Source organism: Ruditapes philippinarum, unplaced genomic scaffold (genome assembly GCF_026571515.1).
Source record: "Ruditapes philippinarum isolate M1 unplaced genomic scaffold, ASM2657151v2 ctg1952_1_1_1_1, whole genome shotgun sequence".
NCBI lineage: Eukaryota > Metazoa > Mollusca > Bivalvia > Venerida > Veneridae > Ruditapes > Ruditapes philippinarum.
The window spans coordinates 50,984-71,768 of NW_026851518.1; the positions used below are offsets into that span (position 1 = coordinate 50,984).

General features: G+C 32.6%; 1 protein-coding gene across 1 annotated transcript in view; it reads right to left on the reverse strand.

Moving 5' to 3' along the window:
• Positions 1 to 746: 746 nt before the first annotated feature.
• Positions 747 to 20,785, reverse strand: part of LOC132724356 (protein argonaute-2-like) — a 39,644-nt gene continuing 19,605 nt past the window's right edge. Inside the window, 14 exon segments of the mRNA XM_060709565.1 lie at positions 747 to 1,199; positions 2,188 to 2,387; positions 3,700 to 3,936; positions 4,918 to 5,112; positions 6,036 to 6,126; positions 7,543 to 7,610; positions 7,613 to 7,656; positions 7,659 to 7,703; positions 8,739 to 8,923; positions 12,400 to 12,533; positions 15,287 to 15,409; positions 15,992 to 16,039; positions 18,882 to 18,953; positions 19,338 to 19,485. Coding sequence (XP_060565548.1) covers positions 1,091 to 1,199; positions 2,188 to 2,387; positions 3,700 to 3,936; positions 4,918 to 5,112; positions 6,036 to 6,126; positions 7,543 to 7,610; positions 7,613 to 7,656; positions 7,659 to 7,703; positions 8,739 to 8,923; positions 12,400 to 12,533; positions 15,287 to 15,409; positions 15,992 to 16,039; positions 18,882 to 18,953; positions 19,338 to 19,485 — 1,699 coding nt within the window. The 3' untranslated portion in view covers positions 747 to 1,090.

Genomic DNA, 20,785 nt, shown 5'->3' on the forward strand with positions numbered 1-20,785 from the left:
AAAATACAAGATATAAAAAAATGAAGAAAAAAATTCCTACAGTCCTTTCTTGTGTCAAGTGAATTTAGTCAAACAAGTGAATTAATTGGTTATAAACTTTATCTTTAAAATTCATATTAGTTCAACAGGAAAAAAAATCAAATCATTTTGTATTGGATTATGGAAAACGACAAGTTTACCGTTTAAACATATTTCATTACATAGAGCTTTGTACCTTTTATAAAAAAAAAGATCATATGTTCACATATTATAAATAGATCTGAGCATACTACTAAAACAAAAACTTAGAATTTTAAAAAGAAGAGATTTTAAAATTTACAAATTGTCATACTTTTCTACATTTATACACACATTTGACAAGATATAACTCTCTCATATATACAAACACACTTTTATCACTATTTCTTTTATCACATACATGTCACAGAAAACAAGACATTCCTCCCCCCAGCCACATGCCACCTCAATCCAGAGGCCGAACGTTTCTATAGTCACAACACTTTCACATGATTTATAGCTGCTTTCAAGTATATCTTACAGATTCCTATTTAAAAATATATCAAATATATCTCATTGCAGACTCATATCTTCACTGTAACTAAATATCTGAAAATTTTGACGATTTGTTGAAAGTCCAAACCCATTTATTATATATATCTACCCTTGCATTTTTTAAATGAAAAAATGATCACTTTCAGATATGTTCTTTTCTTCAATTATCATTCATTTACCTACTTTTTCTTAAAAAAAACACAACTTTTCCAATACTTTCACAATTATTTGAACAAATTCTTTTTCACGTATAACTTGCATTACGCACAAAAAATGCGACTATGTTTTACTAGTTTCTCCACAAAACACATGAAATTTTCTTTGGCAAATGTTTTTTCTGTGAAGGAAGAGAAGAAACTGGTCAGTAATTTGAACTTGCTCCCATATCAAATTCCGCTCAAATTTTTTTTCCATGCAAAAGGAAGGGCTTGCATGTTTTGACTGAAAGTACACATCACCATGAAAGAATAGCTACACAAGTATATTTCACGCAATGCACAAGTGGTGGATCTAGAATTGCTATAATTGCACGGGGATCTCATGCAAAGTACATGAACTTGACAGTGTCAGGGTGCACGGTAACGGCACGTGCCATCACTGACGGTGCTCTCTCGTCACTGTTGTCGGAATATCGACTGCCTTCGCCACTGGAATAAAACATAACATAACAAGAATTTAGACAGAGTTTACAAGCTGGCTGCATAAACATAAATTCATCATTCCGTTCTAAAAGTCTGAAAAACATTTTCAGTCATTTTACTGAGGCCCCCCCCCCCCAAACAGAGTTTTGTTTCTGGTCTTTGACCTGGCTAAAAAGAGGGTATTTCAATTACAATAAGTCAGATAAAAACTTTGAAAAAGTTTGTTAACATTTTCAGTAATTTTACAGATTTTGTTTCTGTTCTTTGACCCGGCAAATAGGGGGTATTTCGATTGGAATATAAATTTCATTTATGGTAAAGAAATGATTCTGGAAATCTGGAAATCCGAAAAGATAAATTACACAAGCAGTCAGAAGGACTGCACCCTCAACTTTTCTCCATGCTTAATAGCAAAAAATGTAGGGTTTGTTTAGTTCAAAAAAGGCCATAATTCTGGCGACATCCAAGTTCGAGTTATGGGCCTCGGACAATGACGTCCATTATGCTCTCAAATAAGTCGGTGAATTCTTCTATCAACTTGCACACAAAAACTTAACGAAAGTGTGACGCTGACCCCAGGGTAATTACAATAGTTCTCCCTTTTCTTTAATAATCGAGATACTAGGAAACCTGACATAGAACTCTTTCTTTTGCCAAAGCCAGACTAGATCATACACATTTGATTCATCAATGCAATATTCAGTTCAGAGCTACATTTTAACCTCAAGGTATGCATCAAGCAAGAATAAAGTCATTTTGAGAGAGAAAAATATTGGTCATATATTTGAATGCTAAGTTACATGCTCAAAGATTTTCAGATATATTCAGTATCTTTTATCAATCAATCTATTTCAAATGCTAAAGAGAAAGTTTAACAGAACATTCCGAATGGTGGAAGAAGTGGTTATCTACACATTCATGTATTTAAGTGCTTCCTAACAGAGAGAAAGTTGGCAATAGAGAAGAAATTATTGTGTATCACTTAAAAACTTACCTGTCGTGTTCTTTCTCTACGAGATGGTACCTAGCTCGGAACGCTACTAGATGAGCGTAATAAGCCGGAGCTGGAATGGAGACACTGCGAGTACACCTGACATACGTATGGCACAACTGGTACGTGAGCATCTGTAACTCATCTGCCGAGAATCGGTTATCGTCCCATAATACATGGTAGTGAGATGGTCTGCTTGTACCCTAATGTACGAAGATAAAAACAGTCTAAAAGCTTAATGAAATATTACCAAATTGCAAAGTGTTCATGTCCTTACATTCCACTATTTAGTCAGTCTACATAGGACAGCAGGAAAGACAAGGGCATATCTTTATTTTTTACATATATATCTCACATATTTTTATGCCTTGTTCAACATTTTAATTCAAATGGAACTGTTAAATGATAATACAGTGGAGCCTTGCTAATCCGAACCCTCCTAATCCGGAACCCTTTCTTATCGAAACGAACTGTCCGGTCCCGATTTTATTCGTTCTATTTTCATTAGTAAAAAACCTTTCGGATCTGGAACCTGTCTACTCCAAATTCCGGACGATTTTTTCAATTTTTGTTCTTATTTTACTATGAAATTAACCTCTCGGATCCGAACAGATTTTGCCAATGTCACACTTACATTCAAAATAACAAATAATCATACATCTTGCAGGTGTAAACATTCACCAAACTAATAAGAGTAATCTCGCTTGATTAATGGGTGAAACGTATGATCGGGTAAGGTGTGAAAATTACACTTAGCTTGCCTTAATATTTACGTTAATTGCTTAATTGATTGTGTTTCGTCACCTTCAATAAATATTTTGATGTTATGGAATAGAAATATCTTTTAATCTTTTGTAACGAATTTAATGACACGTGATTACGTAACGGAAATAAATGGAAAATGTCAATGAATTCGGATAATCGCTGAATCGGATAAGAGTAAACAACAATTGACAAATCCTGGTAAACAATTGACAAATGCTGGTACAAATATTTAATCATGTCTCAGCCCCCTGTTTAACATCGTATGTTAAATTTCCCTTGAGGACATAACATTTTTCTTATTATATATTTTCATTTATTTATTTTTATAGTCACATGTATTAAAATGAATGATAAGGGATTGCAAAAATAAAATATTTATATTGTAATTTCAAATGCATTCCAGTTTTCTTTCCTTAAACTATTCTACCAATAACATGAACAAACATGTAAAACCCCTTCTAATCCGGAAACCTTTCTAATCCGAACTTTTCTTCTAGTTCGGACGAGTTCGGATTAGACAGGTTCCACTGTAATACATAATTGGCCAACTTAACAATCATGTGGTGAGTCGAAGTTCTTAAAACTGCCTACAAAACCGAAACATTTTCTTTTTCACACTCTACTAATAAAACATTACCAAAAACAGAAACTTGTCAAGATGTTTGTCTACAACTTTTTTTCTGTCTAGAGGTACTGCTCCAGTCCTGTAATGAGTTAAATCTATTCTTATAACCAAGTTATTGATCATACCTGAATACCGGCATGACTACAAAGGTAGAAATCAAACTCGGTTGGATGCGTGATCCCTACATCAACGGTGGTTCCAGCTGGAATGTTACCACTACGGCCGATCTGGTCCTTTCTGTCAGCGCAGAAGAGACGAGTATGGTGACGTTTCTGTACGACAATGAATGTAATACCTGGCTGGTACTCGGCCTCTAGTTTCATACACGCTTCACGCACAGCTCGCAGTTCGTGAGACAATACCTGCAAATGATATGATAAAATTAATGCGAGTAAAACTTCAATAAAATTAACGCGAGTAAAACTTCAATCTGATATATTTTTCAGTCTTCATAACAAATATAAGGTTAGACAACTACATTCAAGTTTTAATAACTCAGAAAATTTACAAATTCAATTTCATTAATCTCTTTTTTCAAAAAATTTTTTTTGCAAACCAAATATTTTTTTCCCAAAAAACATGGTTATGCATCTCTTATGTTTCATATTTCAAATGTTAACATTCCCCCTACCCTCCAACAATACTGCTTGTAAATTTAGGGTCTAAAAATCTTTGAGAAAAACATCAAATTGTCTCTGCACCATACTAACAATATCTGTTTATTCGACTATATTCAAGTTAAGTCAATGGATTTATTCAGTAAATAAAGGCCAATGGCCCGATATTCATATCATACAAAATAGAATGGTTAATATTTTAAGGTTGTGTTGTAAGTCACGACAAATTCTTATTACATTTAATTATCTACTGTACTACAGAGATCAAGAGGTGGTTCATATAAGCAGTTTTCTTAAAGGCCCATTATGCCTCATTAATGCTATCATTTTCATTTTTCAAAAACGTTTTGATTTTGGTATCTCGTTACAGTTTCCAAACAAACTTATTTGCCATACACATGAAATATCTTTTGCTACTTTTGCTCTGTTGGCAATTGGTATAATTATAGTGCATAAGTATTATGTACGGAAGTCAAAATACTAATTTGTTTACAATTTGCTACATTTACGACAAATACTATACATTCAGCACTTCTTTCTTAAGTTATTAAACATCTGACATGCTCTTAATCCTTTATTAGACCATTTTTAAACACATGTTTGACATTTCTAAAGAATTAAGAATAATTAGATTTCTGAAGAATAATGTGTCTTTAATAATAATTATATATTTATTATAATATGTATATTTTGTAACACAGAAATAACTATGCACACTGAACTTACCGACTGAAACTGCCCTTCGGACACACCGTCTCTGTAGAATATGATACGAGTGGGCTTGAACCTCGTAGACTTGTAGAACTGTATGAGAAGTTCCTTTACCATGGAAGCCAGTTCCTGTATGATCTCCTGTCTATGCTGTTGTACCCGCACGGTGGCTGAGTATCGACTAGGGTGAGCATCCATGCTAGCAACAACCTTTATATTGAAAACAATATTTTATTTTTTTTAATATTTATTTTGGCCTAATGTTTCATTCAACAACTTTTTTATTTTTCATTTTATATTAAACTTTGGCGTAAGTGTTTCACTCAGCAATCAATTACTTATGGTTGAGGTTTTAAGTGATTTTGACACTGTAATGGTCATATGGTGATTTCATAGCTTTACTGGTAAAGGAAAACATTTGGTACATTTTTTCAGTTGGCACCAGAGTAGAACCATTGACATTCTGTAAGCAAGGGGAAATGGTAAGATCCTTACTCTCACCTTTTATTTGAAAAACAATTTATTTAACCACAAACATTGACAATGTGCACTTTTGGTTAACAAATATGTTGTGGTGAAATTTTTATTGTATTCATTAATCTGATAATTAGAATTAGACAGGTCAGGAATCTATGCATTGCTTCCTTAGCAATCTTATCACAATTATAAGAAACCAGAAATTCAGTCATGCCAATAAACCATTCTACAGCTTAATATAAGGAATTCCATACAGGATTCCAAATGACACTTAAGGTGAAATTTAAAATATATCCATACTATATAAATCTATCAAATTTTAACTAAATTTTTAAAACTTGTCATTCTTTGTCAAATTTAAATCTATATACATGTACATGTGTATTCCAATTTTAACTATTTCTTTTAAACTTGTTATTCTTTGTCAACATTACTTATATCTGCATAAATATTCTAATATGCCCGATTTTCTTATACATTATCCATGTGTCTTAATTTACATAGTATATATTATATAGTACATGCATCCGACCATATGCAAGAGGGAAGTTTTGAATGTATTCTAAGGAAATAACTAATCTAAACAAGTTGGTTTTCGTTCAACTCTGGGTACAGAATATGTAGGGACAATGCTGGCAGTTTCGTTTCATACTCACAGCTGCTATAGAAGGTTTACTTGCGTCTCCAGCTGGCGGGTGAGTTACGTCAGCACCTAGGAATATTACAGGCTCTCGGAATACTGTAGGTCTGCAAGCAATAGATATATTCTCGTCTTTAAAGATACATGCATTAAAGACAGTGGGGAGAAATAAAAGAAAACATGTCAATGCATAGCATGCATATATATATATCATAATAGAATAATTATACACACAGGCAAATATGTCGTACACTAGGGCATGTTCTTCATAAAAATATCAAGTTACAGAGATCAAGTTATAGAAAACTCCTGATATGGAGAGATAGTAAAGATGAAGAAATACAAATGAAATCGGAGATATTGGAGATAGAATCAAGACAATAGAGGACAGGGCAGGCAAGATTGAAAGGAATTAGAAAGATTCTATACATTCTTGGCCAAAGCTATTCAAGAAAGACATTGCATAATCGCACAAAGAGGTTGAATGTTTCTGTAATAAATGGATGCAATCTATTTGTTAGAATAGCAGACAGATTTGGGATTTTAACAGTTCCAATCATCTTATCTAAAGAAATATCCGCATTGCTTCATGAGAAAGCATATATGCAATGTGACAAGGATTGACACATTCCTAACTTACAGCTGCTATCGACGGTCTCGACTTATCGCCAGCAGGTGGGTGCGTGACGTCAGCACCCAGAAATATGACGGGTTGTCGGAACATAGGTGGACTATATATATAACACATAATAACAAATTCAGCATTAAGGAGTCATAATGGACAGATGATTCTTTTCACATTATAATAACTAAGGACTATCTTATCATTATAATAACTCAGTTGTTCACAGGTTTTGTGCTACACAATTGTATTGTACTTTCATTAGTGTTTATCCAAAAATTATAAAATCCATAGCGCTACTACTTACATCTGTGTACTTTTTTTCACTTTTAAATACGATTGCCTATACACATAAAAACTGAATTTCTCTATTAAAGTATTTTTCAGTTATCTGTCAAAATTTCAAGCATTAACTGACCTTTTCTATTACATTACATTCTGTTTGGTTTTAACACCAATTTTAACACAATTTTTTTATCATATCTGGTCATATCTCTGCAATCAGACAACTTTACCAATTTAAATGATCATAATACTTAATGTCCGAGGTCAACTGATACAGAAAAATTTCCCCCTTTCCAAAGGATAAAACCACTGGTCCTGTATTATCACTTTTATTATTATTATTTATTGATTACTTTTATTATTAGAACTTTGCCCCGCCTGACAATCAAACGACCCCCTTTATTACAAATCCTACGCTCTTCCAATTGAGCTAAGCTGGCAGTTCTTTTGTCACAGGGTAAGAAAACTGTGAAAAATGACCGAGACTTGAGCCAAGAACCCTAGGAATACTGTTCCGTGTCTCTACCAATTGAGCCTTCCGGCGGCACACACAACTTCTCCCTAATAGTAAAACAATTAACACAGTGCATAGATTATAACTAATAAAATTTACCACCGTAACTTGGGGAAAGATATATTTTGATGCCTCCAATTTTTCACGTTTTTTTTTGAACACGGGTTGGGAAAAGGGTCTGTGGGTTGTCTTTTTTTACTTTCTTTGCCTGAAAATTTGTGTTGCAAAAACCAAACATATGTCTCCTACACGCTTCACTTCAGCTACATACAAAAACAGACAACGTTCAAATGTTGTAAAGTTTTATCATTAACTTCAAGTACTGTATTTTTTTCAATTAACGCCCCTGCTCTAATAAGCAAGCCTATGGAGGCTTTAAATGGAGACAATACGGTTTAGCTTTAGAGGACACCAAAAGTTGCTTACTTCCATTTTTCCATCAATTAATACCTTCCATGGTAATAAGTTTACATTGTTCATAATAAAATTGTTTAAACTAAGATGGTTCCAAGATTATAGTACACATTATCATAGGTATATCCAATAACCTTAAAAAAGCATTCATGGCAATTTAATTATTATCTATATCATACTTCAAACACAATAACCTTCGGCATATTGAAAACTATGCCCACATTTCCTTGAATTTTACTCTTCACATCCATTATCATAGTAACAACATCAAGACTGGACAGGTTTGTCACACCTTTTAATTTGTACATTCCTAAAAACCCTAGTTCTTCTTTGTTTTATGCCAATTTTTACAGATTTTTGGTCGTTAAAAGAAACCTTACTGGCTTTCCTGGATAACTAACCAGTAAATAACCTTCTTGGATAACTAACCAGTAATAACCAAGTGACTGACTAATAATCCTTATGATTTCTGAATTAGAGGTGCGAGACAAATAACAATTAAACACAATGTTCGAGATCAATTGCCGCAAAGAAATGTTACACCGCCTAAGAATAGAGTGGCGGCTTGGCTGACTGGTTAACGCGTCAAAGTAGTAATCTATGGACTGCTGGACGCATGGGTTCAAACCCAGTCAGAGACAAGCCGTTGTTTCTGTAAGCCAGGAACTTTACACTCATTGCTTTGTACTGGTTGGTTGCAGGAAAATGTTTTGACTGTTTCAAAGAGCTTATAGCTTCCAAACAATCGAACTTAAGTAAATTGGTATAAACTAAATTATATAATAAGGAGCAAACCAGCAACTCCTAGATTACAAGTCGATTGCTCCCCCTATGAACTAAACCAGCAGACGGTGTAATAACAAAACAAAATGTCAAAGACTTACCATAAACCGGTGTTTTCCCAGGCAGAACAACAACTATCACCTGTAGGCCCTGGTACGTGTTCTTTAAATATCGGAACATCGGTTCAACCTGATCGGGTCCGGTGGCATATTTGCAGAAACATGGCTGACCAAGTATTGGCATGCCCGCGTCATTGGAAATTCTCTGTAACTGCTGGGTGAAATTCCTGATCATGCAAAAAGTTATATCATTAGTACATTCTTAAAGTGATACATTTTTTTTACATTTGATAATTTAGCAAATTTTCAAATAAATTGACTTTCGACAATGCTTTAAAAAAAAAAAAAAAAATCAAATTTGATGGTTAAAAGGCATTACTTTGATAAATGCAATATCAAACAAATTAAAATCAAATCATCTTCATAATTACTTCACTACGACCCTTTCAATACCACATATTTTTACAAAACTGCACATTTTGTAATGTAGCTTTTCATTAGACAAATGTGACTTTTATATATTTATATAGTTTTATAAAAAAAGACTTATCAATGCTTTAATAAACCTATCTTTTTTTTCTCTATAAAATGAAGTTTGCTGTATTATAAATTTGTTATAACTATTCCACGACAAGTTATATGACCATATACATTGTATAAGCGGTTGTTTGAAATATAACCCTCACCTGGTGGCCTGGGTTACATGTTCAAACAACCGTTTATGCTGGGCCATTTAACCTGTAAAAATCTTTATAACTTGTAATATAAAATGTAACTCACAATGCAATATTTATTGTAAATCTTGTACCTTTATAAAATTTGCGCATCTTTTTTTTAATTTTAGAACTGCTTAAAAAATTTTTATTGGGGTTAAGTTCTGCAAATTTTAAACATCGGGATAGCATCACATTTTTCACAATGGGCATAAAAGGGGCAAAACCTAACCTGCTCGATAAAAATATTAAAAAATTTGCCTATCCCCAGTACAAAGACGGCCAGCCTACCCCTTTTGTGGGAGTAACCATCTCTTTTCTGTTACTGACCCAAATTTTAAAACCCATTTCCCCAAAAATTTTATAATGATCTGTTCAAAAATAGAAGATGGAAAAGTCTATATTTGTAATTCAGCAGGTTAAGGCTGTAATAAGTCTTCAAATATCTTTGTAATTTAACAGAGGATCTTTGTAATTTAACATCTTTGTTATTCAACAGAAGATCTTTGTTATTTAACATAAGATCTTTGTAATTAAACAGAATATATTTGTAATTTAAAAAAAGATCTTTGTAATTTACAGAATATCTTTGTAATTATACAGAAAAACCTTTGTAATTTAATAGAAGATCTTTATAATCTAACAGAATATCTTTATAATTTTAACAGAAGATGTTTGTAATTTAACAGACAATCTTTGTAATTTAACAAAGATCTTTGTAATTTAACATAAGATTTTTGTAACTTAACATCTTTGTTATTTAATAAAAGAACTTTGTAATTTAAAATAAATCTTTGTTATTTAATTGAATATCTTTGTAATTTAACAGAAGATCTTTGTAATCTTACAGAAGATTTTTGAAATTTAGATATAAAATATTGATAATACTGACAATAATGTACAATCACACATTAGACCATTTATAAAGAACAAGAGGGCAAGGACTCAATTGTGTTGGATTTTGTGTAATTCTATTTTTTTTTATAAATTGAAATTATTTGATCAAATACTAACTTCAGACTTTTATTACTCAGCTGAAAGGTCTTAACTCATTTCTCTTCACAAGTTAAACATTTAAGGTCCAAACAACTCAATTACAAACACAAGCCAAAAACTGACCCCTAAGTAATACTGAGAGGCATGAAACGGGATTCAATTTGGAATAATCTTCAATCATTCAAGACACACTGTCAATGAGAAAATATATCACTGATTAAAACATGCATGAGCTAACAGGAACAAAAACAAATGTCTTTCCTTAAAGTCACTCATAAACAAAACGTATGTTGCTGATATCTTTCAAATATTTACTTACTCATCCCATGTTATGAAAATGAGTACAACTATTAAATTAATCAATTAGCTCAGATTAAGATTGACTTAGTTCAATTCCAGGGATCAACACAACTTTGTCTTTAAAGGAGCTCCACTGATGTCAAAAAGTCTTTAACAACTTAAAATTTTAAATTTTTATACATCCATTGAATGGTAAATCAGCGAAGGATAAAGAAATATATACTCAGACTTAAATTGGAAATTGAAAATGTTGTTCTTAGCCCAATCTTAGTAAAAAAAGCTTAGTAACGATTTTCATTTTTGGGTCATTTTGGTCATCAAAAATGATTATTCCGGAAAGGGTTAAGGGTATGATAAAAAAAATTTGCTAAAAAGTAATTTGTTCACACCTACATCAAATGGTATACAAATCTAAGGAAAATATTTCCAGTCCTGGCATGTTAAAAAATCCCAGTGGAGTCCCTTTAACTAAATTAAATGAAATCTTGCTGATTAAAATACACTTGTTTTGTGGTTTATTATGTTTTTGTGTTTTTGTTTTGTAATAAAACGTGGGTTGTCCGCAAAACTGCAGTAACCTATATGAAATAAAGAAGGACTTACAACAGATTTGCTGTCAACCCTCGGTACATGAGTTTCAACATTAAACTGAGGGATATACCTTTAAACTTTACAGCATTTCACCACAAACTTTTACAAAAACAAAGACAATTTAAATTCACCACAATTTTGATTGCAACATACACAATTACTCCACAGACAATATTTACCAACACACTGCTTAATGCTATAAGACCATTATATAGTATTTAAACCTTTTGGAGAAACAAATTTTCAAACTGCACCACAAAATAACCAATCTGTGATAGCCTTACCACTTCCACACATCACTTAATATCTGAACAATAAATTGGACCAATCCACAATTTTCAAAAAACATGCTTGACAGAAAACTTAATAAAAACAAACACGGGTCACACAATTTTCACAGCACGTTTTTTTCACTGTCATACTTATTGTAATAAAAAAAAATGCACTGGTCAAGCAAGCAGTCAAAAAAGGGGTCACTGGGGGTCACGCTAGGTTATACCAACCTGAGAGCGTCTTCACGTACAGCTCGCTGTGGAGCGAAGCACGCTATTGCCCATACACGTATCTCTATACCACTGTAGAACTGTTTGCCACGCATGTCCCAAACACCGTCATTGGGTAGGACTTGTGACTTTGTCTACAGAAAATGTACAAGTATTTCACTGTAATACTTACAACATAAATTCTGCAAGCTTTAAAACATTGCAATATTTACAGTATTGATGATTTTGTAACTCTAACCTTTACTTTGTTCACCGAAATTCTATAACTTGGCACACTTACAAAAAAAATTAAATATTTTCATGATAGGTTTGCATTTCAGCTCATTTTTCTTGTGCAATATTTTATGAAAAAAACCATACACTTTTTGTCTTGGTCTGAAACTACTGAAAATCTTAAGACTACTGAGAAAAAAAAATTAAAAGCATAATCCACAGTAGTCAAACCAAACCTAAAACTGGCCAAACGTAACTTTTCAAAATTGATATAAAGAATTGGTTTGTTACAAAATCATTTCAGCAGGTAATCATTGCAACGATTCAAGCAGCATCAAAGATCCTGAACTACTTTTTTTTATCTACTGTCTACCAACCAGCACACACCTGAGCGCATCTTCTCGGACGGTTCTCTGGGGAGCAAAACATGCTATAGCCCACACTCGTATCTCTACACCGCTGTAAAACTGCTTCCCTCTCATATCCCACACACCTTGATTGGGAATGGCTTGCGCCTTGGTCTAAAAATAGTAACATATAGGTCATGTGATATCAGCTATACCACACCCAACTCAAAGTATGTAGGATATGGTCTGAAAATAATAACATGCATCATGTTCCGAGCCACAACCACAAATACATAATGTATGTATATAATAATATACAACTTATTTAATACCACAGCCATTCAATGATCTAAAAATAGTTTCGCAGCATAGCATCCACACATAGTCTAATTAAGTAATAGCATCATACACAGTCTAAAAATAGTAACACATAATGGCATTCATATACAAAGTCTAAAAATAGTAACATATAGCATCATACACATTCTAAAAATAGTAACACATAAGGGCATTGATAAACAGTCTAAAAAAATTAATACATAATGGCATTGATACAGTCTAAAAATAGTAACATATACACATTCTAAAAATAGTAACATGAAGTGATGCTGCCGGAAGCTCTGGACATGTTCTAAATATAGTAACATGCTGCAACTTTGCAATGGCATACTGGCATACACTGTTCAAAAAGTGGCATAAGGTTAATATTCATGGGATACATAGAAGATTAATAGTTGTAAAAATCATCATATCTATTATTAACTAAACATAAAATCTGTACAGGTCATCTTTTCCAAGTTGAATTGTTTTTCCTCCAAACTGGCAACAATGTTTAAGTTAGTATATATTTTTGCTCCAATCTTTAACAGGGCCAAAAGTGATTAGCCTTCCCCACCAAAATAGAGACTGGTTAGACTGCATGGACATGTGGGCAGCTCAATCATTTTTATTATGAATTTTGAATTTGAAATCCCTTAAACTTCAAATGGACTGTTCCAAATTCATAGCTGGGCAAATCCATTGCACTAATTATGGCAGGGTTAAGGCTTATACAGTTCTCGAAATTGTAACAATGAACATACAGAGACAAAGTCATGTCATTTTCTGCTGTTCTTCTTGTTGTTTTGTTTTTTAAATTTATATACTAATATCCAAGTTAGAAATATTTGTCACTACTTGTTGAAAATATGAAAAGTAAAGAAAATTTGTAATTGGACAGAACCGAGTTTTATGTCATTCAGTACACAAATAAAAAGAAATCTGCATAAATAAGAATTCCTTGTGGAGTAGCAGTGGTTATAGTATTTAAGTAACTTCAGTTAGTAACTTACTAAAAACAAGCTAACCTACTATGTACAGACAATCTGTTTAATGACTAGAAATGTTACTAATCCTGTAAAAAAAAGACTTTTACTAAACAGTGCTAGAGACAGTGCTGTCTATACACTGACAGACTAGCTTATTAATTTAAATGATTACACTTCAAAAAAGGGGGGAAAAAAACAAGTTCATCCCCGATGCTTATTAACAATATAATTTTAGATATATGGCTATGGTATAGATGTCAAAAGCCATGTGGAGATGTCCCAAATTACAATAATTTCTTCCACTTTATTTCAACAGACTATCTATACATAAAGTATAAAGTTTGTTGACAATTATCTCCATATCCTTGTACAAATTTACAATATCATTTAGTCACTCAACTGTTCTCAGTGCTTTATAGTAAAAGAAGACAAAGTGTGACGCCAACACTAAGGTGAGTACAATAGCTCTGGCTATTCTTTTAAATATTTGATCTTAAAAATTGTAAAAAAGTTAAAATTTTATGTTTAATATGACATGGTCTTACACTTAGTTAAATTTACAAGATGCATAAAGCAAAAAGTTATATCTTAAAGCAACAGTTATTATCTTCAGACACGAGACTTCTTTGTACTGGCAAGCCAATAACAAGCATTCCTTTCCAAGCTAAAATAACTAATTCTTGAATACAATAGACTATATATAAAACATTATGTATGCATACACAGTATAGATTATTGATATACTAACTAAAATATAAACTGATATAGGTGTTATACATCATTAAAATATAATTATAAAGTTAAGCATTTCATACAAAATTGCATCAACAAGACAATCAGATGATAAACATTTTTATGATACAAGTATATAAGCATCAAAAGAAATTATCAATAAAAAGCTGGAAAATGAAAAATAAATTTATTGACATTAACTGTATTTTAACATATTAACATAATATAACATAGTTTTAATACAAAAACTCTACCACTATTTCATCCAGCGATTTTTCAACTGTTTTTAAATTAGAAAAAAAATCTGATAAACTTGTATCTGAAATTAATTTCTTTATTCACAGTTCCATGAAATTCCAAACTTAATTAAAGCTATATGAAAATTCTACTTCTTTCTTTCCTTCTTTTTAATTTATGCCTATATTAATACGCAAATAAATAAATATAAATATTGATACAAGTTTCTCAAGCTAACTTGAATTTTTATACAATTTCCCCAGCTTATTTGGATAGTGATACAAGTTTCCCTTTTAATAATAGTTTCCCATGCTAACTTGAATTTTGATACAAGTTTCTTGAGCTAACTTGAATTTTGATACAAGTTTCCCAAGCTAACTTGAATTTTTATACAAGTTTCCCAAGCTAACTTGAATTTTGTTATAAGTTTCCCGAGCTAACTTGAATTTTTGAAACATGTTTCCCAAGCCAACTTAAATTTTGATACAAGTTCCCCTGAGCTAACATGAATTTTGATACAAATTTCCCGAGCTTAAGTCATCCCTGATCAAAGTCATTTCTTTTCACCCAGTGAATAAATAGAGTCACATTCAAAAAATCTCTGGACGAGTAAATAATAGACGCTGTTTCAATATTTACATTTAAACCTACCCTTCCTCCATACTGAATTTTAGGTGGGTTCAGGACTCGGCCGTGAACGTCCACCATCTGTGGTATAATACTGATTCCAAACGTCTGAAGGTACGGGTCCGAGTTGAAGTTCGCTTTACGTACCTACACAAATAGAATAGTAACCATCAAACTCGACGTTCACATGAAAAAAAGAATAATACAGTCTTATCTTGTCTGTCGTACAAAGCCATGGCCAGCAATCGTACATATTCATGGCCGCCGGCAAAATTTGATTTTAAACTTATTGGTCTGTTCTAACAGACTATAATAGTAAATAGTCGATAAATGTACACTTCAACTACCACAGTCGTTCACAATAAAGTTTAGTAACACACTGGTGCCCCACTTGTTGGCCATTACACAGGCTACCTGTCAAACAGAAGACCATACAGTTGCCTGACCATTACATCACATAATCCTTTCAACAGTCATTGATCTTTCTTAATTGAATTAAATTGAAAAAGAGGCCTTAGCCTCTTGATTTTGGAAAAAAAAAGAAATATCACTTAAATTTCCAATTTGGGAAGAACAGAAGCTGGGGTAAGTTCAGTTTTTGGGAAAACTGCATGATTTCAAAGAAAACTTCAACAGGCCTCAAGTTATATAAGGTGAAAATTCACTTGACAGTCAACTATTAAATCCATAATATTTCCACTAGTTAAAGAAACTAAGGATGTCACTTACAAGATTGTTAATTTCCTTTTCTCTGTCTGGTGCTGACCTAGCTGTCGCCTACAAAATAAAGACATTACATTATTACATTTTTCTCTTTTTTAAGTCATGAAAATGTTTTCTAAAAATTCCAAAAAAACTCATATGCTGTCAAGTTTTTGTAAATCTAAAGAAATTTAAGATCAATTATGAAGACACAGCATATTTTCACCTATGTTAACTCCTATTTAAAATTCAATAGAGGGTTATTCAGTTGCTGCATTTAAGGTGACAAATTACATAAGCAATGCAGTATTACATATAGACAGAGTGCAACAATGTAGAATAATATAAAAGCAAACGTAAACCTATTTCAGACTTCAAGAAAAAAAAAAAACACTTTCATTTTTAGTTTTAAATTTACTAAAATCTTTTGAAAGGGTTCCAAATTTATATACCATAAAAAATTGAAAACATTTATTTTTAATCAAAAACTGGCATTTAAACCCAAATATTATTTTAAAAAAATTTAATGAAAAAAAAAAGGGAAAAGCAAAAAAAAAATTCAAGCACAAAATTTCAAAAATATAGCATTTTCACAGCAAAACTCTTAGAACTGTCTGACCACTTACAGCCAGAGATGACTTGCCTAAATACCACAACTAGACAGAGCAAGCTCAGTCGTCTACATGTCTATAGAATATTGTATTACAGCAATAACAGTTCCCTTATATGCCATTAAAGCTAAATGATACTAAAATGCAATGTCAACCTGTGTGAAAACTGAAATATATTCTTCCAGGCAGCATATAATGGAATGAAGAACGTGACTACAAATTTCTATGAAATGTTTAAATTTTTAGCTACACAGCCGAACAATTTTCCACAAATTTAAACAAGCATATTATCTAGCTAAGAAAAATTATAGGCTTCAGTCTATAATTTATCCATACAAACACATAATTGTCTTATACTTTACCCAACTTTATAATTGGATATCAAATTATGTCAAATTCTTAAGAACAATGAATTGTGTCGAATTCTAAGGGATAACAAAACATATCTCTACAGAACTATAAAATATACCCAATTCTATAGTACATTAAATCATGTCCCAACTTTAAAGGATATGTTCAATGGGAAAATTAATCAGGTCCCACTTAAAGACGCCAACAAAATATTTCAAAATCTGCGACTATACATCATGTCAAAGTTTAAACGGACAATGAAATAAGTCCAAATCTTAAGGCAACAAAGGACAATAAAGCTCTGGCAATAAATCAGCTAGCTTTCTAATCCACTCTATACCTTTAAATGATGTTAAATTAATTCATGACCCCGGAAACCCAAGTAAATATCCATTAACTCACAGTAACACAGGCTTTACTTACAAGTAGCCTGTTGCTGATTTTACTTGAAGGGCATTGGGTTTTCCCCCCATTTACTTGGAAAAAGGGGGGGGGTGGGGGGGCCCCAATTTGGGGGTCCCCCCAAACTTCTTACCACTTTTATGTTGCAATTTACTGAAACATTGGGTCCAATCTACACTATTATGTCATTACTGAAGCACTGGGTCTAATCTAGGTCATTATTGAAGCATTGGGTCCAATCTACACCTTTAGGTCATTACTGAAGCATTGGTTCCAATCTAAACCTTTAGGTCATTAATAAAGCATTGGGTTCAATCTACACCTTTATGTCATTACTGAAGCATTGGGTTCAATCTACACCATTAGGTCATTACTGAAGCATTGGGTCCAATCTACAGCTTTAGGTCATTAATGGAGCTTTGGGCCCAATCTACAAACTTTTTTGGGCCCTTACTGGCGCTTTTGGGGTTTAAAACTTTCCCCCTTTTTGGTCAATAAAGGGCATACAACAACTTTCCACAAATTTTGGTAATTTCTACTCAAAAGGGGAAATTTATTGCACAGGGTTTTTTAACAAAATCAAAAAATTTTCCAAAAAAGGAAGCTTCAGTGTGTTCTCTAAATGCTACAACCCCTTCTTGTATAAATGCAAGAGTGTATGGAACCTCTTACATGATTTTCAACCTTGCAAATGAAACCATATTGCTTCATTTCAACAGGGTCAATTTTCTTACCTTACCAAATCTTAATTTGAAACCATATTAAAAAAAAATGGTTAGTTAAGCTAATACACCATTTAAGAACTCACTCCTGACAAGGCAGCTAGACAAATTCCTCTTCGATGAACTAAACAACATAGGGTTTTCTACACAACATATCTGTACAAACTATTCTGAATTTCTTGGAATGGAACTTCCAGGAAGATTAAAATTCATCAGATGTGTAACATACACCATTGCATTAGAATTTCAACTCAAAATTTCAAATCATATGTAGACAGTAGTTTGAATAACAACTGAAAGCACGGAGGATATTTTTCACTATTTTACTCTAAAACCATGCAGGATTAAGTGGGTAGCTTCCTCGCACAAGAAATAATACAATATGAACAACAGGGTATCTATTTTTATCTGAGGCAACAGATGTGCCAACGAATACAACAAATTTTGGGCAAGGGTTATCAAGTGGGATATTTAAATCTAGAAGCTGAAAATACAACTGATCTAAACAGCATTTAAACTGACGTTGTGGATCGCCAATCTGTTAATAATAAAAACCCTGCACAAAAGAAACCTGTAAGTATCACATTACCAGTAAAATGTCTTTCACACACCAAAAAAAAAAAACCACAAGATATTTTGCAAGGCAACAGTTGTCAATGGACAAATGATATCTGTAAATGTCACACAACCAGTATTACGCCCTTCATACCACATAGAAAAATAATTAAGATTTTTATTTTTGCACGGCTGCAGTTGTCAACGTTAGTAAAGTATAAAAAGGGCAAAGTATAACTTGTGTGCTGTGATTAAAGGGGAACTTATTTGAGAAACCTTGATCATGGTCGAAGTCTGATTATCTGTGAGTTTCTTTATACATCTCTGTCCGCCAACAACATTGCACACCTATAATGTAAAATAAACCACAATCTGTAATAACCTTGTTTCAACAATAAAAGGGTCTACCATCATAAAGTATACTTCCAACGTCTTTCCACCTTTATCTATCTTAGATGTTGAACTTCCCCCCTCCCCCACCCCCAGTTTATGTCTCGTAACAAATCCAACCCACACTTCAAGTAATGATCTATGGCAATATACCAGTACCTATGCATTAGATGAACCTTGATATATATCAATAACACCAGAATAAAATAAACCAGTTTTTCAAATTTTCATTCATATTCTTCAAAATGAAACTGAAATTTATAGTATCTTTTAAAACATTCACTTTTTTGGAAAACATTGCGGGTATACGCTCAGAAAATTAAGGACGCAATTTTAACTTACTTCCAGTGGTAGATATGTATGTTTTTGTTCCTGTCCTACTTGTAGACATGGTAGATGTGGGTAGGCTAGCTTCATCTTATATCTCTCCAGGAAATATCTCGCTACTGTACACTCGACTGTCTGTCCTGAATCTAATTGTAGTGGGAAACTGTAACAAAACAATACAATCATTGTAACTTAGTATTTTATATATGATCCATTTTAAAAATATTTTTTTCAATATTATCATGTCCGGAGGAAAGTAAGAGTACAATTTTTACTCCTATTTTATCTTTCTTTTTAAAAAATGATAATCTTCATAAAAACTTTTATTTAAACTTGTTAGAATTCGATTGAATGTTATATATTCAACTCAATAACACACATTTTTACACTGGTTTAAGAAATTCTGCAAAGAAATAAGGAAATTATATATTTTCCCAAGATATGAATAAGTATCAAAATTGTAGTTTTTATTAACCTTTTTCTGTTTTTACTTTTACAAAATCATTTTTTTTCCCAACAAAATAATATTCTACCAATCCGCTCAACTCACTTCCCATTCATTAAAATCACCCCCACCCCACCCCCCATATCAACATATCTCCTTTTTTATTTTTCCTCTACTATTTACACCCCAATATCAAAGTAAACAAGAGGGCCATGATGGCCCTGAGGTCGCTCACCTGTATATAGGCCCCCGGAGTGGGGCCAGTTTAAACCCCAGGGCTTTTATTTGAACAAACTTGGAAGACACTCATTAGAAGATGTTTCACAATAATAAGTTTTTACTACACACATGTAATGAAAAACAATGATCTCACCGGCCCCCGTCCGCCCCAAGGGCTTTTATTTGAACAAACTTTGTAGCCGTTTACTAGAAGATGTTTTATGCTTAATATCTAAACTCTACCTATTTAGGTTTTTTCAATGAAGATTTTTTAAGTTTTTACTATATGCATATAGGGAAAATCTAGAACCCCCGGGGCAGGGCCAATTTTGACCCCAGGGCTTTTATTTGAACAAACTTTGTAGACACTCACTAGAAGATGTTTCATGCTTAATATCTAAACTCTAGCTATTTGGGTTTTTTCAAAGAAGATTATTAAAGTTTTTGCTATACACATATAAAAAAAATCAATGACCCCCGGGGCGGGGCCAATTTTGACCCCAGGGCTTTTATTTGAACAAACTTGGTAGACACCCATTAGAAGATGTTTCATGCTGAATATCTTAGCTCTAGCTCATTGGGTTCTTTTAAAGAAAATTTTTTAAGTTTTTACTATATGCATATAGGGAAAATCAATCCTGGGGCAGGGCCAATTTTGACCCCAGGGCTTTTATTTGAACAAACTAGGTACACACTCATTAGAAGATGTTTCATGCTGAATATCTTAGCTCTAGCTCTTTGGGTTCTTTTAAAGAAGAATTTTTAAGTTTTTACTATATGCATATAGGGAAAAACAATG